Source organism: Heptranchias perlo, chromosome 26 (genome assembly GCF_035084215.1).
Source record: "Heptranchias perlo isolate sHepPer1 chromosome 26, sHepPer1.hap1, whole genome shotgun sequence".
In the NCBI taxonomy this organism is placed as follows: Eukaryota; Metazoa; Chordata; class Chondrichthyes; order Hexanchiformes; family Hexanchidae; genus Heptranchias; species Heptranchias perlo.
Window position 1 is genome coordinate 43001121 of NC_090350.1, and position 26248 is coordinate 43027368.

The 26248-nt window shown below is 43.9% G+C and overlaps 1 protein-coding gene across 1 annotated transcript in view; it reads right to left on the minus strand.

Moving 5' to 3' along the window:
* Positions 1–26248, minus strand: part of cep85 (centrosomal protein 85) — a 77384-nt gene that overhangs the window by 20841 nt on the left and 30295 nt on the right. Inside the window, exons 3-10 of the mRNA XM_068006915.1 lie at positions 19163–19312; positions 13922–14745; positions 13148–13278; positions 12405–12522; positions 11409–11594; positions 9069–9221; positions 7991–8145; positions 6887–7004 (exon numbers count right to left, since the gene is read on the minus strand). Of these exons, the coding sequence (XP_067863016.1) occupies positions 6887–7004; positions 7991–8145; positions 9069–9221; positions 11409–11594; positions 12405–12522; positions 13148–13278; positions 13922–14745; positions 19163–19312 (1835 nt within the window). The remainder of the gene's footprint in view (positions 1–6886; positions 7005–7990; positions 8146–9068; positions 9222–11408; positions 11595–12404; positions 12523–13147; positions 13279–13921; positions 14746–19162; positions 19313–26248) is intronic.

Sequence of the window (26248 nt, forward strand, 5' to 3'; positions counted from 1 at the left end):
TCTTCATGGTTCAGTGTCTGTTCTCCTATCTCTACTGTAAAGTGCCTTGGGGTGTGTTTTTTAATGTTAAAGATGTTTTATCAATAAAAGTTGTTGCTGATTGGAATATATGAATTGTTTGAACTGAAGCAGCACCTGCAGTGGCTCATTGCTATGTAAATACAGCAATTTTGAATTCCTTTTGTTCTCCAATATGCTAATTAATGAGAGGATATGAAAGACCATGGATAGACAAGGGGGAGAACCTGCACTGTCAAACATCGAGGGTTGCTGACAACCACGGGTGGGAGTCCACTGCACAGTCTCCATTTTAAATTCAATAGATTACAGTTTTATTTAATTGGGACATGTACTGTTCTGATTTACTTTGCCAGTTTGAACTTTAAAGGGGACAGGAATAAAGCTCAGTCGAGCCTGCAGATGTTTAGCTCTTCCTGCCCGACAGCACTACATCCCGTTTAGAGGCGTGCACACAAACACTCCTGGTGGTTCAGTAAATCCCGTGATTCCTGTTATGGGTGCTGGCCCAGGTTCAGAATTATTAGGACCTCCTGTGTTAGCAAAGTGGTTGGTCGTCTTATTTTTGCAAGTTTTTTAAACTTTCTGCAGTCTTAATCAGTTTTCATTTCTTGCTGATTTAGTAAAGCTGATTTGCAGTTTCTAGCTAGTTAGTCTGATGGTGAATATTCTTCAATTATCTGACAGCTTGGTGAAAAGAAGGCTGGTGTGTGTGTGTGCGCGTGCGCGCGCTGTCATTTTGGCACCAAGCACAAGAGAAATATCTGGTGGCAGCATGAAAATCACAACAGAGAGCAAAGGACTCCAGTGTTTTGAGGTCCTGGCAAAAAAAAGAGTTAAGAGCAGGAGGCTGTGCAGAAAATCAATGCAGGGAGGATGGAAATTGTGTCGGATTACATAGTTGGAATTTTAGAATTGGACATTGCATCCCCCATCACAATCTGAATGGCCAGCGGCCATCAAAATACACTTTTTAATGGCCAAAATCTTTACAACCAAACACATAGGAGCACAGTATCAAAACTGTGCAATGATGCAAAAATAGGGAGTTTGGTTAACTACGAGAAAGGATGTAAGTGACTTGGATAACATAGACCAGTTAGTAAGCTGGGCAGAAAGATGTCAGATGAAGTTCAATGCTGACAAATGTGAGGCAATACATTGAGGAGAAATGAGGAAACATGCACCAAAATGGTGAAACTTTAAAAGGAATACATGAGCAGAGACTTATGGGTTCAGATACACAAATCTTAAAAAGAGAGTGAGTGCAAGTCGATAAATCTATAAAAAAAAGTATCTGGGTTCCTAGATTTTATAAGTGGGGCATGGAGTACAGAAGCACAGAGGTAATGCTAAACCTAACAAATCACTGGTTAGACCGCAGTTAGAATATTGTGTCCAATTTTCAGTGCCTTACTTTAGGAACAATGACAAGGCCCTGGCGATGGCACTGAAGAGTGTTACTAATATTATTCCAGAGATGAGGCTCAAGTTACAAGACTAGAGAAACTGGGCTCTTCTTTGAAGAAAGAGAAATCAGGAGGACAAAAAGGGGACATGAGATTGCTTTGGCAGATAAGGCAAAGGAGATTCCAAAGAGCTGGTCACCCTATTATAGAAAGGATATTATTAAACTAGAAAGAGTGCAGAAAAGATTTACTAGGATGCTACCGGGACTTGATGGTTTGACTTATAGGGAGAGGTTGGATAGACTGAGACTTTTTTCCCTGGAGAGTAGGAGGTTTAGGGGTGATCTTATAGAAGTCTATAAAATAATGAGGGGCATAGATGAGGTAGATAGTCAAAATCTTTTCCCAAAGGTAGGGGAGTCTATAACGAGGGGGCATAGATTTAAGGAGAGAGGGGAGAGATACAAAAGGGTCCAGAGGGGCAATTTTTTCACTCAAAGGGTGGTGAGTGTCTGGAACGAGCTGCCAGAGGCAGTAGTAGAGGCGGGTACAATTTTGTCTTTTAAAAAGCATTTGGACAGTTACATGGGTATAGAGGGATATGGGCCAAGTGCAGGCAATTGGGACTAGCTTAGTGGTATAAACTGGGCGACATGGACATGTTGGGCCGAAGGGCCTGTTTCCATGTTGTAAACTTCTATGATTCTAAATTTCAAGAGGAGATCTGACAGAAGTGTTCAAAATGATGAGGGGGTATTAATAAACTAAATCCACTGGGTCAGTGAGTCAGTAACTAGGTAGCATAAATTTATTACCAGCACAAAACAGAGAGGTTAGCAGAAATATTTATTTCACACAGGGCTGTTAGGACATGGAAAGCAGAATCCATAATAGCTTTTAAAAGGCAAGTGGATAAATATTTGAAACAGAAAACATTAAGTGTGTGGGGAAAGAGGAGGGGAATGGAACCAAGTAGATAGCTCCTTCAGGAAGCTGGATGAACTGATTAGCCTCCTGTGCTGTAAAATTCTATAACTCTAGACAAGACAGCAAACATCCCTTTTGGATGTTTAAATTTCCTGCATGGCCAAATGACATTGCAAGGCTGGTGTGGAGAAAGTTCTCATTTCCATTCAGACTGGATCTGTGTAGTAAAGATCTTGTAACCCATTCCATGATAGTAAATCCATTTAAAACAGTCAGCAAATCTAGTCAGACTCTAATACCAATGGCTGCAGATAGAATATACACAAACCCATACTTCAGGGATCAGACATAAATACAAAGAAGAAAGGCACCACAGAGAATAATGAAAGGGCATGAGAATTCCTGAATTTCAACTGAGTAAACTAAATTAGTATTTCCCAAGGCAGGCAAAATTCACAAAGAACCCTTACTTGTTGAAACTACTGTTCCAGCCAAATATAAAACTGGGGCTGTTGCGTATGTATTTACACGCTAGCCAATCCTGTAGTAAAACACTGCGACAGGAACAGATGCCAAGGCTACTCAATATTGTTAAAGGTCATCAGAGAAAAATCAGCAGGTAAAGTACGTTCCAGCAAGACTGTCCAACACTTACTGGGTCAATTTATAGGGTACAGTAGCATAGTGGTTATGTTACTGGACTAGTAATCCAGAGGCCTGGACTAATCATCTGGAGTCATGAGTTCAAATCCCGCCACGGCAGCTGGGGAATTTAAATTCAATTAATTAAATAAAAATCTGCAATTACAAAGAAAAAAAAACTAGTATCAGTAATGGTGGCCATGAAACTACCGGATTGTCGTAAAAACCCATCTGGTTCACTAATGTTCTTTAGGGAAGGAAACCTGCCGTCCTTACCCGGTCTGGGCGAAATGTGACTCCAGACCCACAGCAATGTGGTTGATTCTTAATTGCCCTCTGAAATGGCCCAGCAACCCACTCAGTTGTAAAATCTCGCTAAAAAAAGTCATTAGAATAAAACCGGACAGCATCGGACCACTAGGCACCGGACACGACAAAGGCAAACCAAGCCCAGTCAACCCTGCACAGTCCTCCTCAAAAACATCTGGGGACTTGTGCCAAAATTGGGAGAGCTGTCCCACAGACTAGTCAAGCAAGAGCCTGACATAGCCATACTCACAGAATCATACCTTTCAGCCAACATCCCAGACACTTCTATCACCATCCTTGGGTATGTCCTGTCCAACGGCAGGACAGACCCACCAGAGGTGGCGGTACAGTGATATAGAGTCAGGAGGGAGTGACCAAGAGTGGCTCGGTAGCACCTCCGCTGCCCGAGTCCTGAAGGACATAGCTGCCAGACTGGGCCTGTGGCAGGTGGTGAGCGAACCAACATGAGGGAAAAACCTACTTGACCTCGTCCTCACCAATCTACCTGTCGCAGATGCATCTGTCCATGACAGTATTCGTAGGAGTGACCACCGCACAGTCGTCGGGGAGATGAAGTCCCGTCGTCGCACTGAGGACACCTTCCAACGTGTTGTGTGGCACTATCACCGTGCTAAATGGGATAGATTCGGAACAGATCTAGCAGCTCAAAACTGAGCATTCGAGAGACGCTGTGGACCATCAGCAGCAGATTGTATTCCAGCACAATCTAACCTCATGACCCGGTATATTCCTCACTTTACCAACAAGCCAGGGGATCAACCCTGGTTCAATGAGGAGTGCAGACGAGCATGCCAGGAGCAGCACCTAAAAATGAGGTGCCAACCTGGTGAAGCTACAACTCAGGACTACATGCATGCTAAACAGCGGAAGCAACATGCTATAGACAGAGCTAAGCGATTCCACAACCAACAGACCAGATCAAAGCTCTGCAGTCCTGCCACATCCAGTCGTGAATGGTGGTGGACAATTAAACAACTAACGGGAGGAGGAGGTTCTGCAAACATCCCCATCCTCAATGATGGTGGAGTCCAGCACGTAAGTGCAAAAGACAAGGCTGAAATGTTTGCAACCATCTTCAGCCAGAAGTGCCGAGTGGATGATCCATCTCGGCCTCCTCCCAATATCCCCACCGTCACAGAAGCCAGTCTTCAGTCAATTCGATTCACTCCACGCGATATCAAGAAACGGCTGAGTGCACTGGATACAGCAAAGGCTATGGGCCCCGACAACATCCCGGCAGCAGTGCTGAAGACTTGTGCTCCAGAACTAGCCACATCTCTAGCCAAACTGTTCCTGTACAGCTACAACACTAGCATCTTCCCGACAATGTGGAAAATTGCCCAGGTATGTCCTGTCCACAAAAAACAGGACAAATCCAATCCGGCCAATTACCGCCCCATCAGTCTACTCTCAATCATCAGCAAAGTGATGGAAGGTGTCGTCCACAGTGCTATCAACCTGCTCACCAATGCTCAGTTTGGGTTCCACCAGAACCACTCGGCTCCAGACCTCATTACAGCCTTGGTCCAAACATGGACAAAAGAGCTGAATTCCAGAGGTGAGGTGAGAGTGACTGCCCTTGACATCAAGGCAGCATTTGACAGAGTGTGGCACCAAGCAGCCCTAGTAAAATTGAAGTCAATGGGAATCAGGGGGAAAACTCTCCAGTGGCTGGAGTCATATCTAGCACAAAGGAAGATGGTAGTGGTTGTTGGAGGCCAATCATCTCAGCCCCAGGACATTGCTGCAGGAGTTCTTCAGGGCGGTGTCCTAGGCCCAACCATCTTCAGCTGCTTCATCAATGACCTTCCCTCCATCATAAGGTCAGAAATGGGGATGTTCGCTGATGATTGCACAGTGTTGAGTTCCATTCGCAACCCCTCAAATAATGAAGCAGTCCGTGCCTGCATGCAGCAAGATCTGGACAACATCCAGGCTTGGGCTCATACATTGCAAGTAACATCCGCGCCAGACAAGTGCCAGGCAATGACCATCTCCAACAAGAGAGAGTCTAACCACCTCCCCTTGACATTCAACGGCATTACCATCACCAAATCCCCCACCATCAATATCCTGGGGGTCACCATTGACCAGAAACTGGACCAGCCATATAAATACTGTGGCTACAAGAGGTCAGAGGCTGGGTATTCTGCGGCGAGTGACTCACCTCCTGACTCCCCAAAGCCTTTCCACCATCTACAAGGCCAAGTCAGGAGTGTGATGGAATACTCTCCACTTGCCTGGATGAGTGCAGCTCCAACACTCAAGAAGCTAGATACCATCAATGACAAAGCAGCCCGCTTGATTGGCACCCCATCCACAACCCTAAACAATCACTCCCTTCACCACCGGCACACTGTGGCTGCAGTGTGTACCATCCACAGGATGCATTGCAGCAACTCGCCAAAGCTTCTTCGACAGCACCTCCCAAACCCGCGACCTCTACCACCTAGAAGAACAAGAGCAGCAGGCACATGGGAACAGTACCACCTGCATGTTCCCCTCCAAGTCACACACCATCCCGACTTGGAAATATATCGCCGTTCCTTCATCGTCGCTGGGTCAAAATCCTGGAACTCCCTTCCTGACAGCACTGTGGGAGAACCTTCACCACACGGACTGCAGCGGTTCAAGAAGGCGGCTCACCACCACCTTCTCAAGGGCAATTAGGGATGGGCAATAAATGCCGGCGTCGCCAGCGACGCCCACATCCCTTGAACGAATAAAAAAAAGTTTAGCAAAAAGAGATTGGTCTTGTAGAGCTCCTTTACCTATCACCAACCACTTTAAAAACAGTCACCATTGGTGAAAACAGTGTTGGATATTACTGCTGCTATAGAGAAGGAGATTCCCTGACAAACATGCACCCTGGCGATCTTTCACAGTAACCCGACATAAAGCAGAACACCTCTGTATAATGCTTGGCACAAACTCTTACCAATCGCACAACGTCCAATTATGTGGCCTGTTTCTCATCTGAGCCCTTAGTTATGACATGTCAAACAGCAAACAGATGGACCATTTCTCCAACCTTGAGATTTGCTGGTACAAAAAGGCATCACTTGCATCAGAAATTGTCATCGTTTAGCTTTTCTTGAATTGAGGAATGTGATCTTCAAAGCACCAGTAAAAATCCAGAATGCCATGTACTAAAACTGGACTTTGATTGGCCCTGATTATAGGGAACAGCAGCTTCTGCCTGCGTTATAAACAAGCCCACTGGTTGTCTGTTTTCACGGAAAAGCGGACAGAATATGATCTCTGAAACAGCGGTAAAAATCCAGAAACCCCACTAAATAAAAATGGCCACAGATCTACTGTGAAGTAGTGAGTAATCTTGTACCTGTGGCCCTGGCAATTGTCCATACCTTGCAGTTTCTATAGAACTTTAGATAAGGCAAGCCATTTGGTGTGCTGTGGCAACCTGTGATTCTTTACACTTACTCTGTGTAGTGCAGCAAATTTACACAAGTAGTCCTGCAGGCGGTAAAATGCTGGTTTCTGAGCGATAAATCACCTGCCCTGTCTACAGGTACCTGTACTGAAAGGTGAGTGCTCACCTTCATGCCTCGCTCGTAGTCCCCTTTGAGGTTGTTGCTCTCGCGCTTCAGTTTTTCTACGTCCAGGATCGGTAACCTCACACCATCCTCCAGACACTTTGCAACTTTCTCCTGCAAGCTGAAGGGGAGAGCGCAGCATTGTATGAAATCACACTGTCCGGTTTCAGGATAGCATTAACTGTGAAGGAATACGAGTCATGACAGGAATTTCAGTCATGTCCCTCATTAATATGCACAAGATATGAATATTTAAGTGTACCAGTGATCCTTTTTGGGTGGTAAGGGGTCAGCAGTGGCATGTGGTCACTCGAGATGGGTACATCTTCCTTCACAGTGTGCAGCAGCCACACAACCTTACCTACACGAGGTGACCTTAGAATCTCCACCAGAATAATCAAAGGGCTACAAAGAATAGCAACTAATAGCTGTTTGCTTTTACATCAGCCATGATCAAATTGAAAGGCGAAACAGGCTCAAGAGGCTGAATGGCCTATTCCTGCTCCTATGTTTCGATCAATCTTTTGAATCAGGTTATTGGTACATTGGGTGCTGATGGCATCATTGGCAGGGTCACTGGCCATGGAAGTGTGAGCATCGTCTGCAATGTAAATTCAGTTCCCTCAGAGTCAGACACGTGTACGCACCGCAGGTCATGAACAGCTCACAATTCTGAACTTATTCAAGAAAATCCCAATTACTTCAAATATTTTCCCTCTCCTATCTTCCCAAGAATAGCCTCCTGCTTCGCTGCTCCTTATTTAGCACTCAGCATTCCACAGACATCTGCATAAACAAACAGTCACTGCAAATACTGGAAACGCACAGGTCACTCAGCATCCGAGAGAGACAAGTGTTAGGTTCAGATCTTGAATGGGGCGCCATCTAAAATGCTATCCCACCCCATCTCTCAGCTGCTGATCAACCCATGATATAATGGCAGCGTTTCCTGTTTTATACCACTGCAGACGGATGGGGCGAGGGGGAGGAGATGGTAAACTAGTTTTACAAATAACACGTATCTAGTCCCAGATCTGTTCCTGTAGGTATAGAATAATCCACAGGCCAGAACAGTAAATGTGAGTGCCAGCCAACAGGTCACTTTACCCATGAACTGTGGAGATCAATTCCATTTCCTTCTGCTTCTGATTCTCCAGGATGCTATCCTTTTCCCTGCATCGTGCTCGAGCTTCCCCAAGTTTGGTCTCCAGATCCAGCACTGTACTCTGTAGCAGCTCACCTTGCAGCTCCACATCCTTCAGCTGCAAACAGAATCATTGATGCATAACATCCGTACTGGCAGAAGGACGCAACATTTTATTCTCTGTCTCAGCCAGCTCCCAGCCAGGGCACCCTGATCCCCCACCCCCAGCTCTGCTGTCTCCCCACAGAACTGTATCTTCCCCTGCTTCAGTTACGCAAGCTTACAATATTCCATACCACAAAGACAATGCACATGAATCAAGACTACGGGAAACATGCAAAGAGCAGGGAATTTCCCAAATCAGTTATGAACGAGGGAGCTTTACTGTACACATTATAAAAGGCTCTACGGTGCTGTGGTCATTGGGCTCACTGTATATTAAAGCAGTGGTTACCAATGTAAATTAAATCCAAACAAAGCAGAGAACATAACCCTATCCCTTTACACTTCAATTCTGAGCAGAAATTAAAGTTCTGTAGTCTAATGCCACAATACAGGATAGGAAACTGTACTGTCCTTGTTGTCAGGAGCACGGTAAGCACGGCCCCCATCCCCATAAAGGATAATTATACTGAAAAACTGCCAGGCGTAAATTAGGATAAAGCAACTGATCACATCCCCTGGATGTCCCAATTAATTTCTTCAGAAGGGCAATTTTAACAGTCATTTAGGACGGAGAGTAGGAGAAAGCTTTTGGTGATGCTGATTGAGTGAGCAATGCTGGCCAGGACACCTGAAGAACTCCCCACTCATCTTCAAATAGTGCCATGGGATCTATCCTGTCAATCAGAACAAGCAGATAGGGCCCGGTTCGACATCTTGTCCATTATACCAGTTACAGAGCAGTATTTTGGGTGTGGTAGAAGATTTGAAAGCCTCACACCTGTGGTGTGTTGTGCGTTTCTGTACCCACCGTCCAAGTATGCAAGACCACAACCCGAGTGAAAGATCACTTCAACAACAGCCCAGGGCACGCCTCACCTGCCGGCTCTGCTTCTGATAGTCATCCAAGGTGGGCAGGTCTGCAAGGTACCGCTCGAGAGTTTCAACCCTCTGCTGCTTCTCTCTGTTCTGTTCTGCCTCCTTCTGACACTTCCGTTTCAGGTTGTTGATGTGTTTGTCGCGGCCTCTGACCTACAGCAACACAAACCAGAACAGTGAGCGACCCAGTCTGTATATAGACAGCTCCAGCAGGGGACTAGGGACAGCAATCAAGAGAGGAAACCCCTTCACCACCTAGAAGATGGACACCATAAACATCCTGGGGGACAACATTGACCAGAAACTTAACTGGACCAGCCACATAAATACTGTGGCTACAAGAGCAGGTCAGAGGCTGGGTATTCTGCAGTGAGTGACTCACCTCCTGACTCCCCAAAGCCTTTCCACCATCTCCGAGACACAAGTCAGGAGTGTGATGGAATACTCTCCACTTGCCTGGATAAGTGCAGCTCCAACAACACAAGAAGCTCAACACCATTCAGGATAAAGCAGCCCGCTTGATTGGCACCCCATCCACCACCCTAAACATTTACTCCCTCCACTACCGGCACAGAGTGGCTGAGTGTGTACCATCCACAGGATGCACCATAGCAACTTGGCAAGGCTTCTTTGACAGCACCTCCCAATCCCACAACCCCCACCACCTAGAAGGACAAGGGCAGCAGGCACATGGGAACACCACCTGCACGTTCCCCTCCAAGTCTCACACTGGATGCACCGACTTGGAAATATATCGCAATTCCTTCATTGTTGTTGGGTCAAAATCCTGAAACTCCCCACCTAACAGCACTGTGGGAGAACCTGCACCACATGGACTGCAACAGTTCAAGGCAGTGATTCACCACCACCTTCTCAAGGGCAATTAGGGATAGGCAATTAATGCCGGCCTCGCCAGCAACACCTACATCCCATGAATGAATAAAAAACAACCATCAATAACACACCAACTGCTGCCCCAGTTAAGACCAGCTAAATCTGCAGACCAAAGGTCAAACCTAGGACCTTGTGATCTGCGTGGCACAGTGTTACACCAGCAACAAATTGCTAAACAGTTTGGTGTCTCACAGCCTTTTTAAAATATTTGTTGTGCTGTACTGTGTATATTGTAATAAAGCAAATGCATGTTCAGTTATTTGTAACAACTGGGTTGAGCACGCCCCCCACTACCCCCGAGAGGGTGCCGAGCACGGCCCCCACCCTCTGCGCCCCCTCCCATAAGGATGATTATACTGAAAAACTGTAGGGCATAATTAGAACAAAGCAGCTGATCATATCTCCTGGATAACCCAATGAATTACTTCTGAAGAACAGTTTTAAGAGTCATTTAGGACAGAGAATAAGAGAAAGCTTTTGGTAATGTGATTGCAATCCAGTTTGCATTCCATTGCTAGCTTCTTGCCAAACTTGATACAACAGTTAAAATTAACAAAAGAATAGAACGGTTAAGTGAATAAAATTACTTTTCAAAGTCATTATTCATTTAACAGTTTTCCCCCTGTAGCACAAACAGCCCATTCCTATTAGGGTCAGGTAGCAAAAACAAAACCAGGAATATAATAAAACAGAAACACCTCTTAAAATAGTCAGCAGGCTAAGCTGAAACGGAACACAAAAATAAAGCCATTGCCAGCAAGCCAGACCCCGAGGGGGCACCGAGCATGGCCCCACGCCCCGAGGGGCCGCCAAGTACAGTCCCCACGCCACCCCAATCAGAGAGGGACTGACTGAACGTAACAGAATGTGTGATGGCAACAGGAGTGAGCAAGTTTATAAACACAGTAATGTAGAAGGCCTGCCTCACATTCAAATGTTACCTGTACGCCTGTCACACCATCAACTTTAAAGCTAGTTTAAAAGGAACTGCTATCTCTAATGGACACGTGTGCAATTAATTGCAAGTACTGTACCTGCCTGTGGATTTATCAAACCAGAGCAGTACTGAGGTTCTGCCATTTGAGGGCACCAGGGTTACTAAGTATACTGGCACCACCCAGTGGCAGAATAAACTACTGCACAGGTTTGATCAAAGTGCGTCCATTAGAAGGCAATCCAGGAGGGTCTCCAGAAGAACTTCATGGGCCACTGATAAAATTTAAACAAACGTTCCTGTTAACTTGGATATATCTCATGCTGTGGTTACTAACAGATCTTGATGTTCTGATTTAAGATTTATCCATCAATGAGGCTTTTACAAACTGCCAGGCTCACAATAAAAGTGAAACAGAAGTGAGAAGTCAGGCTTTGTGGACGGGACTGCCCAGGCTCACTGGCTCTCTCTGGCCCCAAGCCACACCGAGTGTACCCACACTGAACACCTGCCTTTTCTTCCATTCTCTTCATGTCTTCCGTGTGCTTCTGTGTATTTTCTTGGAGACTCTCATTCAGGCGTCGAGTCTCCACTTCTGCCGCCGCGAGTTTTTTCTCCATCTCTGATTTTTCATTACTCAAAGCTTCTGTCCGTTCTGCGTATTGCGCCCGCAAGAAAGCATTTTCCCGTAGAGATTCCTGTAAAACAGAAACAAATCCCCAATTTATGGTTTTTGGACATACTGGGATCCCACTCGCATCTGCAGCACATCATTTTGGGAAATGGAGAGGCTCAAGTACGTTAGCCTCTAAGTTTCATTGGAAGTTTACAGATACAGGTCAGTGATGATTTACTCAGTAAAGTAAAAACATTCCACTATGCTGGTGCCTTGAAAATCGCCATTACACCATGGTTGGGTCAATCATACCTAACCCTCACCATCACAAAGCTTTCATTGTCTTCTCCTTTCTTCACCCCCCACCCTCCACTTTTCTGGAGCTACATGATGTAAATAGACTGAAAGAATGAGACTTTTGAGAACCATGCAAGTGCATTATAGGAGAAATTACACTATAAGCAGACAGTTGCATTTCTAAAATCTATATACTGTAGAAATATATCGCACAGGCACAATGGGCCGAATGGCCGCCTTCTTCGCTGTAAAATTCTATGCAATACAAGAGTGCACACTTACTGTCAAAACCGTGTCTCTATTTTAAACACTAACTACACTCATTACTCCTCTGAGCTTTCCTCTCATTCCTCCTGAGCTCCAAATATGCTCCTCTTCCAATGTTGAAATCAAAACATCACACCAGCTCCTACTCTAACGCATTCTTTCCCAGGATCTCACCTTCAGTCTCCCCTTCCTCCTACACTTTTCAAGCTTTTAAAACCCAAACATATCACCTAATCACAACTCCTCCATGTACCTCTTCTACTCTTTTCAATCTTTGTGGTGTCCTGTGTTACAGACTTTAGCTCTTGACCTATTTAAGAAGCAGTACCTGGAGGCGGAGTATGCAGACATCACTGAGTGGAACAGGATGGCCCAGCAGTGCACTGTGCATCTGTAACTCACTCTCTCTCATCTTCTGCTCCAGCTGACAGATCTGCTGTTTCTGCCTGCAATGCAGAGCAAAGGAACAAATCAAGGACAAAATGTAATTGATACTGCCCGTCCCACATGGTTAAAAAGGGCACAAACTCAAGAACAGCATTAGAATAAAGAGTTTTGTTCCCTACTTTACTATTCAGGGCCGTTCGATTTGCTGCATATAATATACACACGGAAATGGAAGACATACTGCAAGTACACGGCATGGTGCATGAGCACACTCTTTTTTCACCTTCAGACCTGAGCTGACATCCAGTCAGCCTGGTAAAGTATATCTGCTCTCTGCCAGATGCAAGGATCCCCAGTGAAATTTGGTGGCAGTCGCAACCCAATTCCTGACGCCGCAAAAGATGCTCAAAATTCAGCATAAATTGGCAATCTCACGCAGAAGGATCACAAAGGCGGCTGGTGTGGAAAATGGGAGGTCACGTCGGTGCTCAGATCGGGGGTAAGATACATTGTTGGGGCAGTGTATAAGGAGCTTTTTTCTGCATCTAAACCTGCTGTACCTGACCTGAGGGCATTTGGCACAAATACTGGATGGGTGAGAGTGTTCCTCTCTCACTGACCTCTCTAACAACAATGAGCACATTTTAAAAAAATATAGTTAACCTAAATGTGGACTGCACATACCTTTCAATCACCATCTCCTTCTCTTTCAACAAGCTCTCATTTGCTTTTATCAGTGGGTCCCATTTGTTAGGTTCCTGATGTGCAAAAGAGGGATAGGCAGTAGGGTACTGCTGGGATCCATGGTTCAAAAACTATGGGAACAGAGAGGACAAAGAATGGTTAAACCTACTTGAAGACAGGTGTAGCTGCACGGAGCATTGCTACAAGGGTCTTCATTCATCAACAATAAGGTCACATCTGACTCAGCAACTGTTGCCAGAGAGACACAGGTCTCAAAAAAATGCAACTGACCTGAATGAAACCCATCTGCTCAAAAGACAATAGCCCTTTGCAACTGGTCAATCAGGGATCAGCACCGATAAGACTGTAGTGCATCTCCAGGCAGGTGTACCAAACATCACTTGTGAAAGGAAATACCCAAACAGAAGTTCAGACTGCTCCTTATGATGCTATCCAACAAATTATTAGAGATAGGGTAGGTGTCAGTGGAGAAACCTGCCTCATTCAGGTAGTTTCCCCATCTAACCGTAGACAGATGTTACAGCCCAATGAGCGAATGACTGGGGATGTTTGATAGTTTTCCTGGAGGCAGCTGCTGCAGCCTCTGTGCACGATAACTGTTCAGGAGTCGGTGGAATTGGCATCTCACATCTTCAGTAGTGAGAGATTGCTGGCCCTGCCTCCTCTTTTGGCTGCCTCCCCTCTTCTCTTCTCCCCCTCCTAATCTTTTGTGGCAAAAAGTGCTCAAACACAAACCGAATGTAACTGCATTACCTGCATTTGCTCCACTTGTAGCCTAAGACTCTCCAATTGCTGCTGTTGCCATGCGGTCAGGTCACAAGTTCTATCATTAGATCGAATGTCAAAAGATTTTCCATGCACTCGTTCCCTTAGCCACATTGGAGCCCAAAGAGTTTGCTGTGCTTGTAAACTATGGAGTCCTTCAGGAACAGAGCCTCCACCATTAGATCGCAAACAAGCTCTCTGCCCTAACAGCCCACTGCTGGCTGGTGCAGCTTTGCTCTCGGGCAAAGATTTAAAAGTCATATCGTAGCTACTGTAGCTATCCTTGCCTCCAGCACCCTTGATGTCATGAGGTGCCTCTCCCTTGCTACATTCCTGGAATCGGTACCTGGGGTCACCGTAGATCGTGTCCATAAACGCAGACTGATTCAAGGTTGGTTCAACATTAGGAGCTTCAAATTTTCGCACCATCTCCTCCAATCTCAGGTGTTCAACATTTGGGTACGAGGAGTAGTCAAGCACATTCAGTGCAGGTCTGCAGAGATTTGTTGAATCTACAGGCAAAGGTTTAACACCGGTAGAAGATTCTTCCATTTCGCTGGCCCTGGTCTCAAAGTTGGAAACATCTATCCCATTCAGCTTGGACAACGAAGACCATTTCTTTCCCGATCTTTGATCTCTTGTATCTGAGGGACCACTTGGCTGAACGGATACAGAACTGAAGCCTGCATCACCCACTGGATGGAGTTTAGATGGTGAGTTGCCAGAGGTGGAAGGCATGACATGGGCGGTGGGGATGATGGACTGTGAGCGGATGGGTTTGAAGGAGGAACTCCCGCTGCAGCTGCAGAAATCTATGGAAGTGGAAGAAAAAAAAATTCCGTCTGAAGTCAATTTATCCCAAGACTAGTCACTATCATCGCAACGCAGGGCTCTGTGATAACTGTTCAGCAGGGCAAGCAGTTCTTTGGATTCAAATATCTGAGCTTCTTTGCAGGTGGCTAAAAATTCCCTGAACAACTGTACTACACTGACACAAACAAATGTTTCAATAGAGTTAAGAAAACATAAAAGTAGATTTAAGCCCTTCTGGGTACAAGTGAACAAAAATAATGAACTGACCCCTCACGATTCTGCTTAGCCCCAACACCTCAAATGATTTGATTTTACAATGCTGTGCGTGAAGAATTTAAGACTGTTGCCAGTTATTTGTCGTGGTATGGATCATGGCATTTTAGGTAACGTTACAGTTATGTTGTGTAGAGGTACTTAGATATCATTTACCATTCATTTATTTTAAAAACTCTCAAAATACACACAAACAACTTTGCTGAATTAGAAAGAAGCTCAAAAAGCACACAGAAATCTCGCTCGAGAGAGAGAGACTGGGCCCTAGCGCTGCATTTACACTACACAAATTTAGCATTACACTGACACTAAAACTTAGTATAAATGCATCCTGTGAATTTTTTCTCTAATGCAGCAAAACTAATTGTATTGTGTGCTTTGAGGGTCTGTCAAACGAGTGCAGGGTAAATGATACTTAGAAGCCTACCCCCACAACACAACTATGAAGTGACCTAAAATGTCCTCCTCCAGTGAGTCTTGCTCTACTTTGCTCCATAGTCAGGTTGGGTCCTGATTTAGGCTGCATTTACACTACAACTGTTGCAATGGTGCAAGCTACATTAGGTTAAAGCATGCCGTTCCTAACCAGTGAAATGCAGAATGAAGAAAATTCAGTTTTCACAAATCTGTTGCACTTTGCTCTCCACAAAAGGGGAAACAGAAAATGAAGCTGCACACTCAGCCAGGTTCCCAGGGCCGTACAGGGCATTTCAAAGCTGTATAAACATTTTACACCCAATTAGTTTTGCAAATAAGAAGTATTTAACAGTTATTGAAATCATGTTTTCAAAGAGTAGATTACATTTAAATTTGCAGTTTAATACATCAGTAATGCTGCAACACAGAACTAGGTTCCATTAGTAATTGACTGGCCCCTCTGGGAGGGGAGTTGTACCGCTTCGACAAGCTGATCTGACAGATATAGAAGTACTGTACCAAACCTTCAATAATAATCTCTATGCAGCCACTAGTAATAAAACAAATCTCAACCAGCTATAGATATTATGTGATCAAGTATTTTTGCCAACAGCATCCATGGAAAAACAAACACTATTTTTAGACACTATCATCTACAGAAGTTTCAGATAGCTACAAAATGGACTGGATTATTAATGGCTGACTTGAGCTTCACTCAATGCAATTCATTTTAAAATTAGTTACGAGGTTTATAAAAGGTAAAAACAAAACGGGGAATGAGGTCCGAATTGTTAAAATCCTATTTAGATTCTTACTGGATAAAACTTACCTTCATAAATCTCTGGAATGCAACACCTAGTCCACAATAAAATCCATTGGTGTAACACCGACCAGTGACATTTCAAGTACGCTACGAAACAACTGAATGCCCCAGCTTTCACCTTCAACACCAGCTTTGCTCAGACATTCAAATGGTTGCTGACCAATAGCATAAGTGAAACTAACTGTATTCCCCAGAATCAAGCTAAGTGGCTGGTTGAAGGGGCTGGGGGGGCGGAATTGAGGACACCTCGTTCCATTTTGTCAGAGAGAACATTGGCAAAAAGGGTTGCTGGTATAATTAGCACTGCTTCTCAAGTTTCACGAAAGGAAATGCAAAACTTGAATATGGTCCACTAACTCAGTCAGACTTAGAGATACAGTAATTGGACTTTGAGAGTAAAATATTCCAGGTTCAATCCACGAATTTCACAAGAACAAAAAGACATTTCTATGAATTATGAAAGTTGAGTTTCAGGAGTTTAAGAAATGTACACAATTCCCAAACACGCTCAACATTAGATTTAGAAAAGAAAATGCTGGAAATGCTCAGCAAGTCCATCACGATCGCGCGGGCGCAGAGAGCGAGGCAGAGCGATTAATGTTTCAGGCACAGACCCTTTATCACAAGAATGCTGTGTATTTCTAGCATTTAATGATGTTTTTTCCAAGTTTTCAGCAATTGCAGATTTTTCTATCAATTCCTCGAGATTTGAAAGATTTTGGGGGCGTCAAATCACAAGTGTTATTAAAATAGCTTATAGATTTAATCTTGAGAAACAACAGCATTTACCACCCCACCATCATCTGTCTAGCACAGGTCACCTGCGACTAGCACTGGTAAGAATATAGCTGGACATAGACAAACATACTGCATCGAGTCCAGATACTTAAATAAGCACTGAGTGACTGGTATTTCAATATACTGCACAAATATACCACAAAGTCAGATATTACAGATCAGCTCAGACTGGCTGCATATGTAGCCTGCCAGTATGGACACGGTACATTACTGTACATACCCAGTTTAGTTTCTTCAAATAAACGTTTTCTCTATTTAGGTCTCCTTGCATCATAGATCATTCTGTAACTGAGAAGGCAGAAAGAATACCCACTCCTAACTAATGTATGTTGAAGTGGCTCGGAGCCCAGACTGTTTCAACTTGGATTGGCACCTCCCCCCCCACGATACCGGCAAGATCAAGAACTCGTCACATGGGGAACTCAGAGACTGCTGCTAGATCTAACTCTGTACAAGAGCAGTAACATTGTTGTAGTTAGACATCATGTTTTTTTTAGGTCAATAGCTTAGCAGATAAACAATAGCTGAAAAATATGAATGAGCTACAACGTACAGCATGACAGAGTTTAGATATTTCATGACAAAATCAGATTCAATTTCTAATTGTCAAAATACTATTGACATTTAAATATTCTATCAGTCACAGCCCTGTCAGAGAACAGGCATTGGCACCAAAAGCAAAGCACCCATTTCTTAGAGCCCATTAGTGAATGTTGTGCCAATTCCTCTATCAATTATACACATCCAATGGAGAATATCAAAGCAATTCTACTTTACAATAGGCTGTTACACAACCTACCCCATAGCATTAGCATTGGAAATAAAGTCTTTTGAGAAGAGGCCATATTATATACCACTAGTGCATGTTTGAGGAGTCAGACTGTTCTTCAAGCTAGAAACAAGGAGTCTGCAACATGATTACATACTGATTTTACCAGAGTATAATTGAGGTACACATTCTCTGTACTAGTCATCCACTCCCTATGCAATGACATGCTTTTGGCAGCTTATCTTTCCATATCCGATAGTGACTCACTACTGGAGACCCACCCTTACAAATAGCAGCACGGGGCGCGTCGCCCCTTGCGAGGGCACGCCCCCAGGATCCTTATCCAACGCCCCATCAAATCTCAAAAGGCATCTTAAAGCACTTCATATGAATTTCTTTTTGAAATTTAGCCACAGCTTGCCATGGCCAATTTGCACAAGCAAGGCTCCACAACAAGCAATGAAATAAATGAAAATCTGTTCTTTTGGTGATGTTGGTTGAGGGAACAATGTTGGCCACAACACCAGAAAAACTCCTTGTTCTTTGAAAAGTGTTATGAGATCTCCAACATCTACCTGAACAGGCAGGCAACCATCTGATGACACATTAATGTCTCAACTAAAAGACAGCACTCGGTACTGCACTGAAGTATCAGTCCAGGTTATGTTCTGGAGTGGGGCTGAACCCACAAACTTACAACTCAGAGGTGACGGTACTACCAACAGAGCCAAGAAACATCTTTTGACAGAGTATGGCCTATAAATGAAAGGAATAGAGTGTGGAAATATAGGGTTGCTTTACATAGCCAGTTACATAAGTCTCAATGTGCAAGTTTTGTCAAGTTTCAAACATACATGTGCCAAAAGATAACTACACTACATGCAAACGTATTACTTTCAAAGAGTTTTTTTTTGTTGTTGCTAATTTTCTGCCCTCAAGGCAGTATCTCCATCTAGCTGTCCCTGGTACTTCACACAAGTGACACTTCGTATGTGAGTCTAAACAGTGAATGTCAGAAGACTATTTTATGGAAGAGGGGCATCACAGCCAAGTCCAATCCAGTCCTCACTCAACATTCATATGTGTACTTTCCAACAGGGGTTACTGACTGAAATTATCAATCCTGGCTGATTTTCCCCTGCCTCACCCAGGGGCACTATTGCAACCGAGATCAACTGACTCGACACTGATCAGGAACCAAACATGGTCCAGTTACACAGTCTGAGGCAGAGAGCTCAGAGTCCATTATTTAATGAAGATGCGTGCCATGCCGCTTAAAACCTCAAAGCACTTATGCAAACTGCACTTTTTTTTCACGTATTTCTATTCAACTCACCGTCTGTGCTATCAGAACAAGATGTTCCCAAAGCGGTATCTCCACTGTCCGCTGTACTAGGCCGCCTTTCCGTCCTGCGTTGGAACTTTTCTGAAAGTATTGGTGTTTGCCACTCTGTTTCAGCATAACTTCCTCTCGGTACATCAGAATCTGTGGTGAGAGAAAGGATTCATTTTAAAATACCACATGCCTGCCACCGATATTTTATCATGACTGCATTTTGCTTCGACGAACGCTGGTTTATTGCGTAACTGCTCAAACTGCGTTCAATGCTTAGTAATAGCAATGAATAAAGTTTGTAAATTTCTAGATGATGGAGATAGAAAGGCTTGTAATTTTTAAATGGTAAATGTAGTGATCCTGCACCCCAACAAGGAAGCTGTGCTCGAAGGGAGCGGAGTTTGGAGACCAGGTTGCGACATTGTAGCCCTGATTTTCTGCCTCATGTTGCCTTTGAGCATGGCTCCCCACTGAGTGCACCGGATGGCTGAACTTATCCATTTGACGGTTCACTTACACAACATTCCTAATGTAAATGGAGTGGTTTACCCTAACTATAATTGTTTATACAACTCACTCCACATAGAGCGCATGAACAGAAACACCTGGATTTTTCTCTTCTGGGTCTCAGGTTCCCAGAAGGAAAATCTTATCCCTCAAAATTTTGGGCAGTCTCAATCTAATCCCTAACAAATACAGGCCCATAGCACAAGTTGTCACCTCAAAGACAACGATAACTACTGTGGCGAATGGAAACATTTTCACTACCGTAGCAGGAAGTCCTCAGTTTGAGGTTAAGGCGCACTGCTGAGACAGCAGAGGAAGATTGATTCTGTATCTAACTGCACCGAATCTAAGCTATCAACTTCTGGGACCTCTCTCAAATGCATATAGATATTTTTAGATGTGTCACTTTGGTACACTGGAAGAACATAAGTTTAATACAAGAGGTCCATATGGATGAACATATCCAAAGTGCAGGGATTAGATTAGACAGTGACCATTACTCGAGAAAGTAATGGTCCCAGAAAGAAAGACTTGCATTTATACAGTGCTTTTCACAACCTCATGACGTCCTAAAACACTTTACAGCCAATGAAGTACTTTTGAAGTGTAGTCACTGTTATAATGTTGCCCTGGGGTAGAGACTGTAGTTTCAAATCCAGCAAAATTCTGTTACTCTGCAGAAACGTAGGGCCCCACTCTGCTGACATTACCGTTCATAGTTTTGGTTAGGGAATTTCCAGTATTTAGTCTCTAGATCACCAGTATCAACAACCACTTGCATTTATACAGCATCTTTCATCGTAGTAAAACGTCCCAAGGCGCTTTACAGGAGGGTTACCAAACAAAATTTGACCCTGAGCTACATGAGATATTTGGACAGGTGACCAAAAGCTTGGTCAAAGAGGTAGGTTTGAAGGAGCGACTTAAAAGGAGAGAGAGGTAGAGAGGCAGAGAGGATTAGGGAGGGAATTCCAGAGCTTAGGGCCTAGACAGCTGAAGGCACAACCGCCAATGGTGGGGCGATTAAAATCAGGGACGCGCAAGAGACCAGAATTGAAGGAGTGCAGAGATCACGGAGGATTTAGAGCTAGAGGAGGTTACAGAGATAGGGAGGGGCAAAAACATGGACGGATTTGAAAACAAGGATGAGAATTTTAAAATTAAGGCGTTGCTGGACCGGGAGCCAATGTAGATCAGCAAGTACAGAAATCCCTATTTTCCAGATAACTTGAGTCTAAAATTAACAAACATTATGCAACAGGAAAAGGTAAAACCATTAATATTTTCCCCAATACTATAACCAGCTTCCTTGAGTGAACCAATGAGTAATGCACCACATGTGATACCAGAGGGGTTCCTGGTTCAGTCCCTATGCTAAGTTAGTTGATCTGGTGGGGCAGCAGTGTTGGGTGGGAAAGGACAAATAAAAAATTACCCTTGGTATCCCTGAATTTCTGCTCCTTATCTCTATCCAGTGATCCCTGCTGGACATCTCGATGGATTTCAGGCTCAGCTGTTAAGGCCTTCACTATCAAACCTGCCGCCACTCACTGATTAAGGTCACACACGATGGAAGACCACTTGGGCCATGGAATCCCACCAGCAACCACAGAACCTTGCCACAGCATGCAGCTCTGCTTTTCAGGGAGGAGAAAACGGGGGAGGGGGGGAAAAAGACCACAGAACATACCCCATAACAATATCACCTTTAATTGGGCTGACATTGTTAATTACAAGAGCTCTAGGGATAGAATGATGAATAAACACTACCTTTTAACTGCAATATCAGCTACAGCTTCTGTAATTCACAGCCCCTTTTACCTACAGCTGATTCTTTCAACTCCATATTGTACTGGAGTGTGAAACTTGACCAGCAATTCAAAATTAACCTCCTTAAAACCAAACTCAAGATTTACTTTTATTAAAATTTAGTTTTTGTAACAAGTGGGAAGGTTAGATTTACAACAGTTGGGTTATCGTACAACACTGCTCCTCACTCAATTTGTGTTATTCATTTGGGGTTGAGATATTTCGGCTAGCACGTTGTGGTTTACTGTTCCTGTGGATCTACTCACTTGGGCCAAAAGATACAGTTACACTCCGAATGCACTGCAATAGTTTGTGAAGCAAACCTGCATGCCTGAGGCAAAAAAACATTCAAATTCCACTCACAATTTTCAGTTTAAAAACTGTTCAGCAGGTTCAAATGTTTATTTGAACTGGAGAAGTTTACGTTCACCTCAAGCACAATCATTTGAAATTTATTAGGAGCATAGATTGCGTAGTACGAGACACATGAACCAGGGGTGTCTAGTTTCAGATCCAGGTCTTCTTGAGTTAGCTAATCTCAGCCAGCCCAACAATATAAATCGGCTTCAGTCCCCAAGGCAAGGGAGTGAAATTTTATTTTGTCTGGAAAAGTTGGTCAGGTTTCCCCACCCCACAGAGCAAAGGTCCTACAAGTAATCTGAAAAGGTACTGCCCAACAGGTGGAGAAAGGTACCTACTAGCCAAGAGCACTAGAATGTACAACCATGCAACTTAACATACAGCATTTTTCACAACTAACCTTGTCCTTCCTGCATTCCGTGCACATTCCCATGCAGCAGGTGCTGGTATTCCATATCAAACACTGACAGGTTACAGGCTGTTATTACTGCTTGCATTCATTCGAAAACCAATAATGAACAGACACTGTTAAACATGAATATCATAGCATGCAGACAGCCATGCCAACTATGCCAGCTGAAAATTGCTCACACATTATCCAACTTTTTAGGATCAAATTTTTTTTCTCCTGCTTTTATGCTACATTGAACACAGAACTAGAATCTTGGATGAAAATCACAGGTTCTGCAAAAACAAAAATTCCCTTTCTACTTCCTTTCCTGAAGACCCCAAGTTCCACTGAGGTTTGGTTGCTATGACATCAGCCTCCTCCAGGTGGGCAGTCTCTATGCCTGAGCCTCACTAGCATATTGACAGGACATTCAACAATGGAGGGAGTCACAGCAGAGTGCGATTCTGTTTTCACCTGTTGTCCAGACACTTTCCAGGAGGGGTTACTGGATGATTAGAAATATTTTTCCCCTCCGAATCAAAAAGCACCACAGCCAACTTTACTATTCCTAGTATGCAACCTAACCAAGATCAACTCCTTCTGCACTAACCAGGGATCAGACCTGGGGCCTTACTGGGCTATATGGTTCAATACCACTGTGTCTTTCTCACTGTTTCCTGTTTCAAAGACTTGGGACTGAATTGCAGAAAAGTCTCCACTCAGTTAATCGCAGTCTGGCCAGAAATGTGTGTTAAATCAGTGAAGTGATTTTCACTAGACTACTGAAGGTGAGAGATGTTCAAGTTCCCAAGCATTTATATTTCATCACTAGGAAACAGAGGACCTCTGGTGATGGAAGCTCTGCAGCACTGACTCCTTCTAAAACACTTGTAATGACCCAAGCTGCTCTATAACTGTTTGGTAGGAGGTGCACCTTCACACTTTCTATTGGGGAAATAAAAAGCCTTGGCATCCCATCATTACTGACCCATTCAGGAATGGCTGGAGTCAGGACTCGAAAGCTCAGGAAAGTCACAAAAACCTTCTTCCATGCTTTGTGGGACATTGATTTTTCACAGCCTCAGGTCCTTAGACAGCAAGGGGCAGGCTCTGCAATCATTTTTAGCCAATGTGAGATTTAGGCCCATACTTAAACAATTTGGACAAACACTTTGGCTATACAGAAAAACAAATCAGCTGCAGAGCAGCAACTTTTATTACTACAGCAACATGAGTTCATTTGAAAGAGGGAAGTGTAATAGTTACACCCAACTATATATTTTACATGTCAATTAAACTAGTCAACCAAGTTTTACATGTCAATTAAACTAGTCAACCAAGTTGAAATGTGAAAAGAATAAATACAGGAACAGCTATAGGCAGACTAATCTGTTTTTGTTTCACACAAATATCTTCCAAAAAATTAAATTTCTAATTTTTGCTACAAAAGTAATTAGATAAAATTAAAAATTCAGGACTCTTGATTCTTTTAGTTTTGGATGAAAACTACTGCAAAATGGTGACATGGAAAATATGGGAGGCCTCGGACTCTGACTATTGATACCCATATACAGTGAAAAAAGAAAAATGCAGAGACAGACAGGAGCAAGGAAAACAAGCAATTGTAACCTAGCCTGGCACTGCAAACAGCCACATTACGATATGCTGAGCTGCCAAATCCAAATATTCACATTTCCACTTCGGTTAGCTTAATCTTCTCAACTGATCAATCCTGCCAAAGTCAAAGTTTAGATCATCAAAAACTAGAAGAAATTTGACCTCATCCATCTGAAGCTGCACAGCCAAATGCCTGGCCCAATTAGCTCCAATCAGTTATTAAAGCATTTTAATCCAGCCAGTCTGTGACAAGCAGCTCTGTACAGCAACCTTCCCAGAGTTTCTTCTATACTCAAAAGTAGCTGCAGATTATTAAACAAATGCCCATTAGGGTTTTGCTGAATGGGCTTGTGGTATAACCAATGGCCTATATTGTGCCGAAGGGTCCAAAAACTGAAACTTCATTGTAGCCAATACAATCAGAATACAGATAAGATCAGATCTCCATTTACACTACTACACCTCACCTGGGACATTGTTCCTCCCAGCAAAAGTTACACACAAGCACAGGACAGCACAAGTTAAGATATCTGCAACCTGACAAGTACCCATCATAACAGCGCGCTGCCACAAAGCCCACACCTCTCCCTCTGCAAGTGGGTTCATTTTGTAATGAGGCCGATTCAGGAGGCAAACATTTCCACCTTTATCAGTGCTTGAATTCATACTGATGCTACACCGTTTCTGATCACCTGTTTAATTACGGTAGCAGCTGTTATATGCAATAGGCAGTACAGGGCTACCCATATGAAATAGATTATTGGCCTCTGGTCAATACGGTCAGTAAATTTCTTTCAACTCCTTTTGAAGTGCGAACTTGGAATGAAGTGAAGAGGAAGAGGTGAAGTCTGCCAGGGTCCTTGCCCCCAATTGCTATCCAGTGACTCTTGCATCAAGTGAGGACTGGATTGGGATCAGTTGCAATGCTCCTTTTAGTCAAAATACCTGCAGGGCATTCTGGAGGGGGAGGGTGAACAGCCAGTAGTTGTGGTCCATATTGGTACCAACGACATAGGTAAAAAATGGGATGGGGTCCTGCAAGGTGAATTTAAGGAGTTAGGAGATAAATTAAAAAGCAGGACTTCAAAGGTAGTGATCTCAGGATTACTACCGGTGCCACGTGCTAGTGAGTATAGGAACAGGAGAATAGACAGGATGAATGCGTGGCTGCAGGGATGGTGTAGGAGGAAGGGAATTAGATTCCTGGGACATTGGGACTGGTTCTGGGGAAGGTGGGACCTGTACAAGCGTGACGGGTTACACCCGAGCAGGACCGGGACCAATGTCCTCGCGGGGGTGTTTGCTAGTGCTGTTGGGGAAGGTTTAAACTAGAGTGGCAGGGGGATGGGAACCTGAGCGGGGAGTCAGAAGGGAATAAAGTTGAGAGCAGCAAGAGAGGGGAAGACACAGGGGAAATCTATAATACAAATAGTACAAACAGTTGTTCAAGGACAAGTGAAAGGGAAAAGCATGGAGCAGCGGAAAGAAAGTGTACTTTAGGCACGACAGATAAAATAAAAACTAGAAGGCATAAGGCGATTAGCCCAGCATCAAAGCTGTGGCAGGGGGTTGGGAACCTGAGCAGAGAGACAGAGGAAAGCGTGTCAGGAAGGGACAGAAGGTATGGAGTAAAAGGTAAAGTGTTAAAGGAAAAAGCAGGAACTAAGTGTCACAAAACATATTTGAAAGTTCTTTATCTGAATGCACGTAGCATTCGTAACAAAATGGACGAGTTAACGGCACAAATAACGACGTATGGGTATGATCTTGTGGCCATTACAGAAACATGGCTGCAGGGTGACAACGACTGGGAATTAAATATGCCAGGGTATTTAACAATCAGGAAGGACAGGCAGGAAGGAAGGGGAGGTGGGGTGGCTATGTTAATAAAGGAAGGAATCACTGTAATACAGAGAAAAGATATTGGGACAAAGGATCAGGATAATGAAACAGTTTGGGTAGAGATAAGGAATAATAAGGGGAAAAAAACACTCGTGGGCGTAGTATATAGGCCTCTCCTAATAGTTGCAACTCTGCTGGAAGAAGTATTAATCAGGAAATAGTCGGGGCATGTAATAAGGGAACAGCTATAATTATGGGGGATTTTAACTATCATATTAACTGGACAAATCAAATTGGGCAGGGCAGCCTTGAGGAAGAGTTTATTGAGTGCATCAGGGATGGATTTCTTGAGCAGTATGTAACTGATCCTACAAGGGGGCAAGCAACCTTGGACCTGGTCCTGTGTAATGAGCCAGGATTAATTAATAATGTCCTAGTTAAGGATCCCCTTGGAATGAGTGACCATAACATGGTTACATTCCATATCCAATTAGAGGGTGAGAAGGTTGGTTCTCAAACAAGCGTACTGAGCTTGAATAAAGGAGACTATGATGGTATGA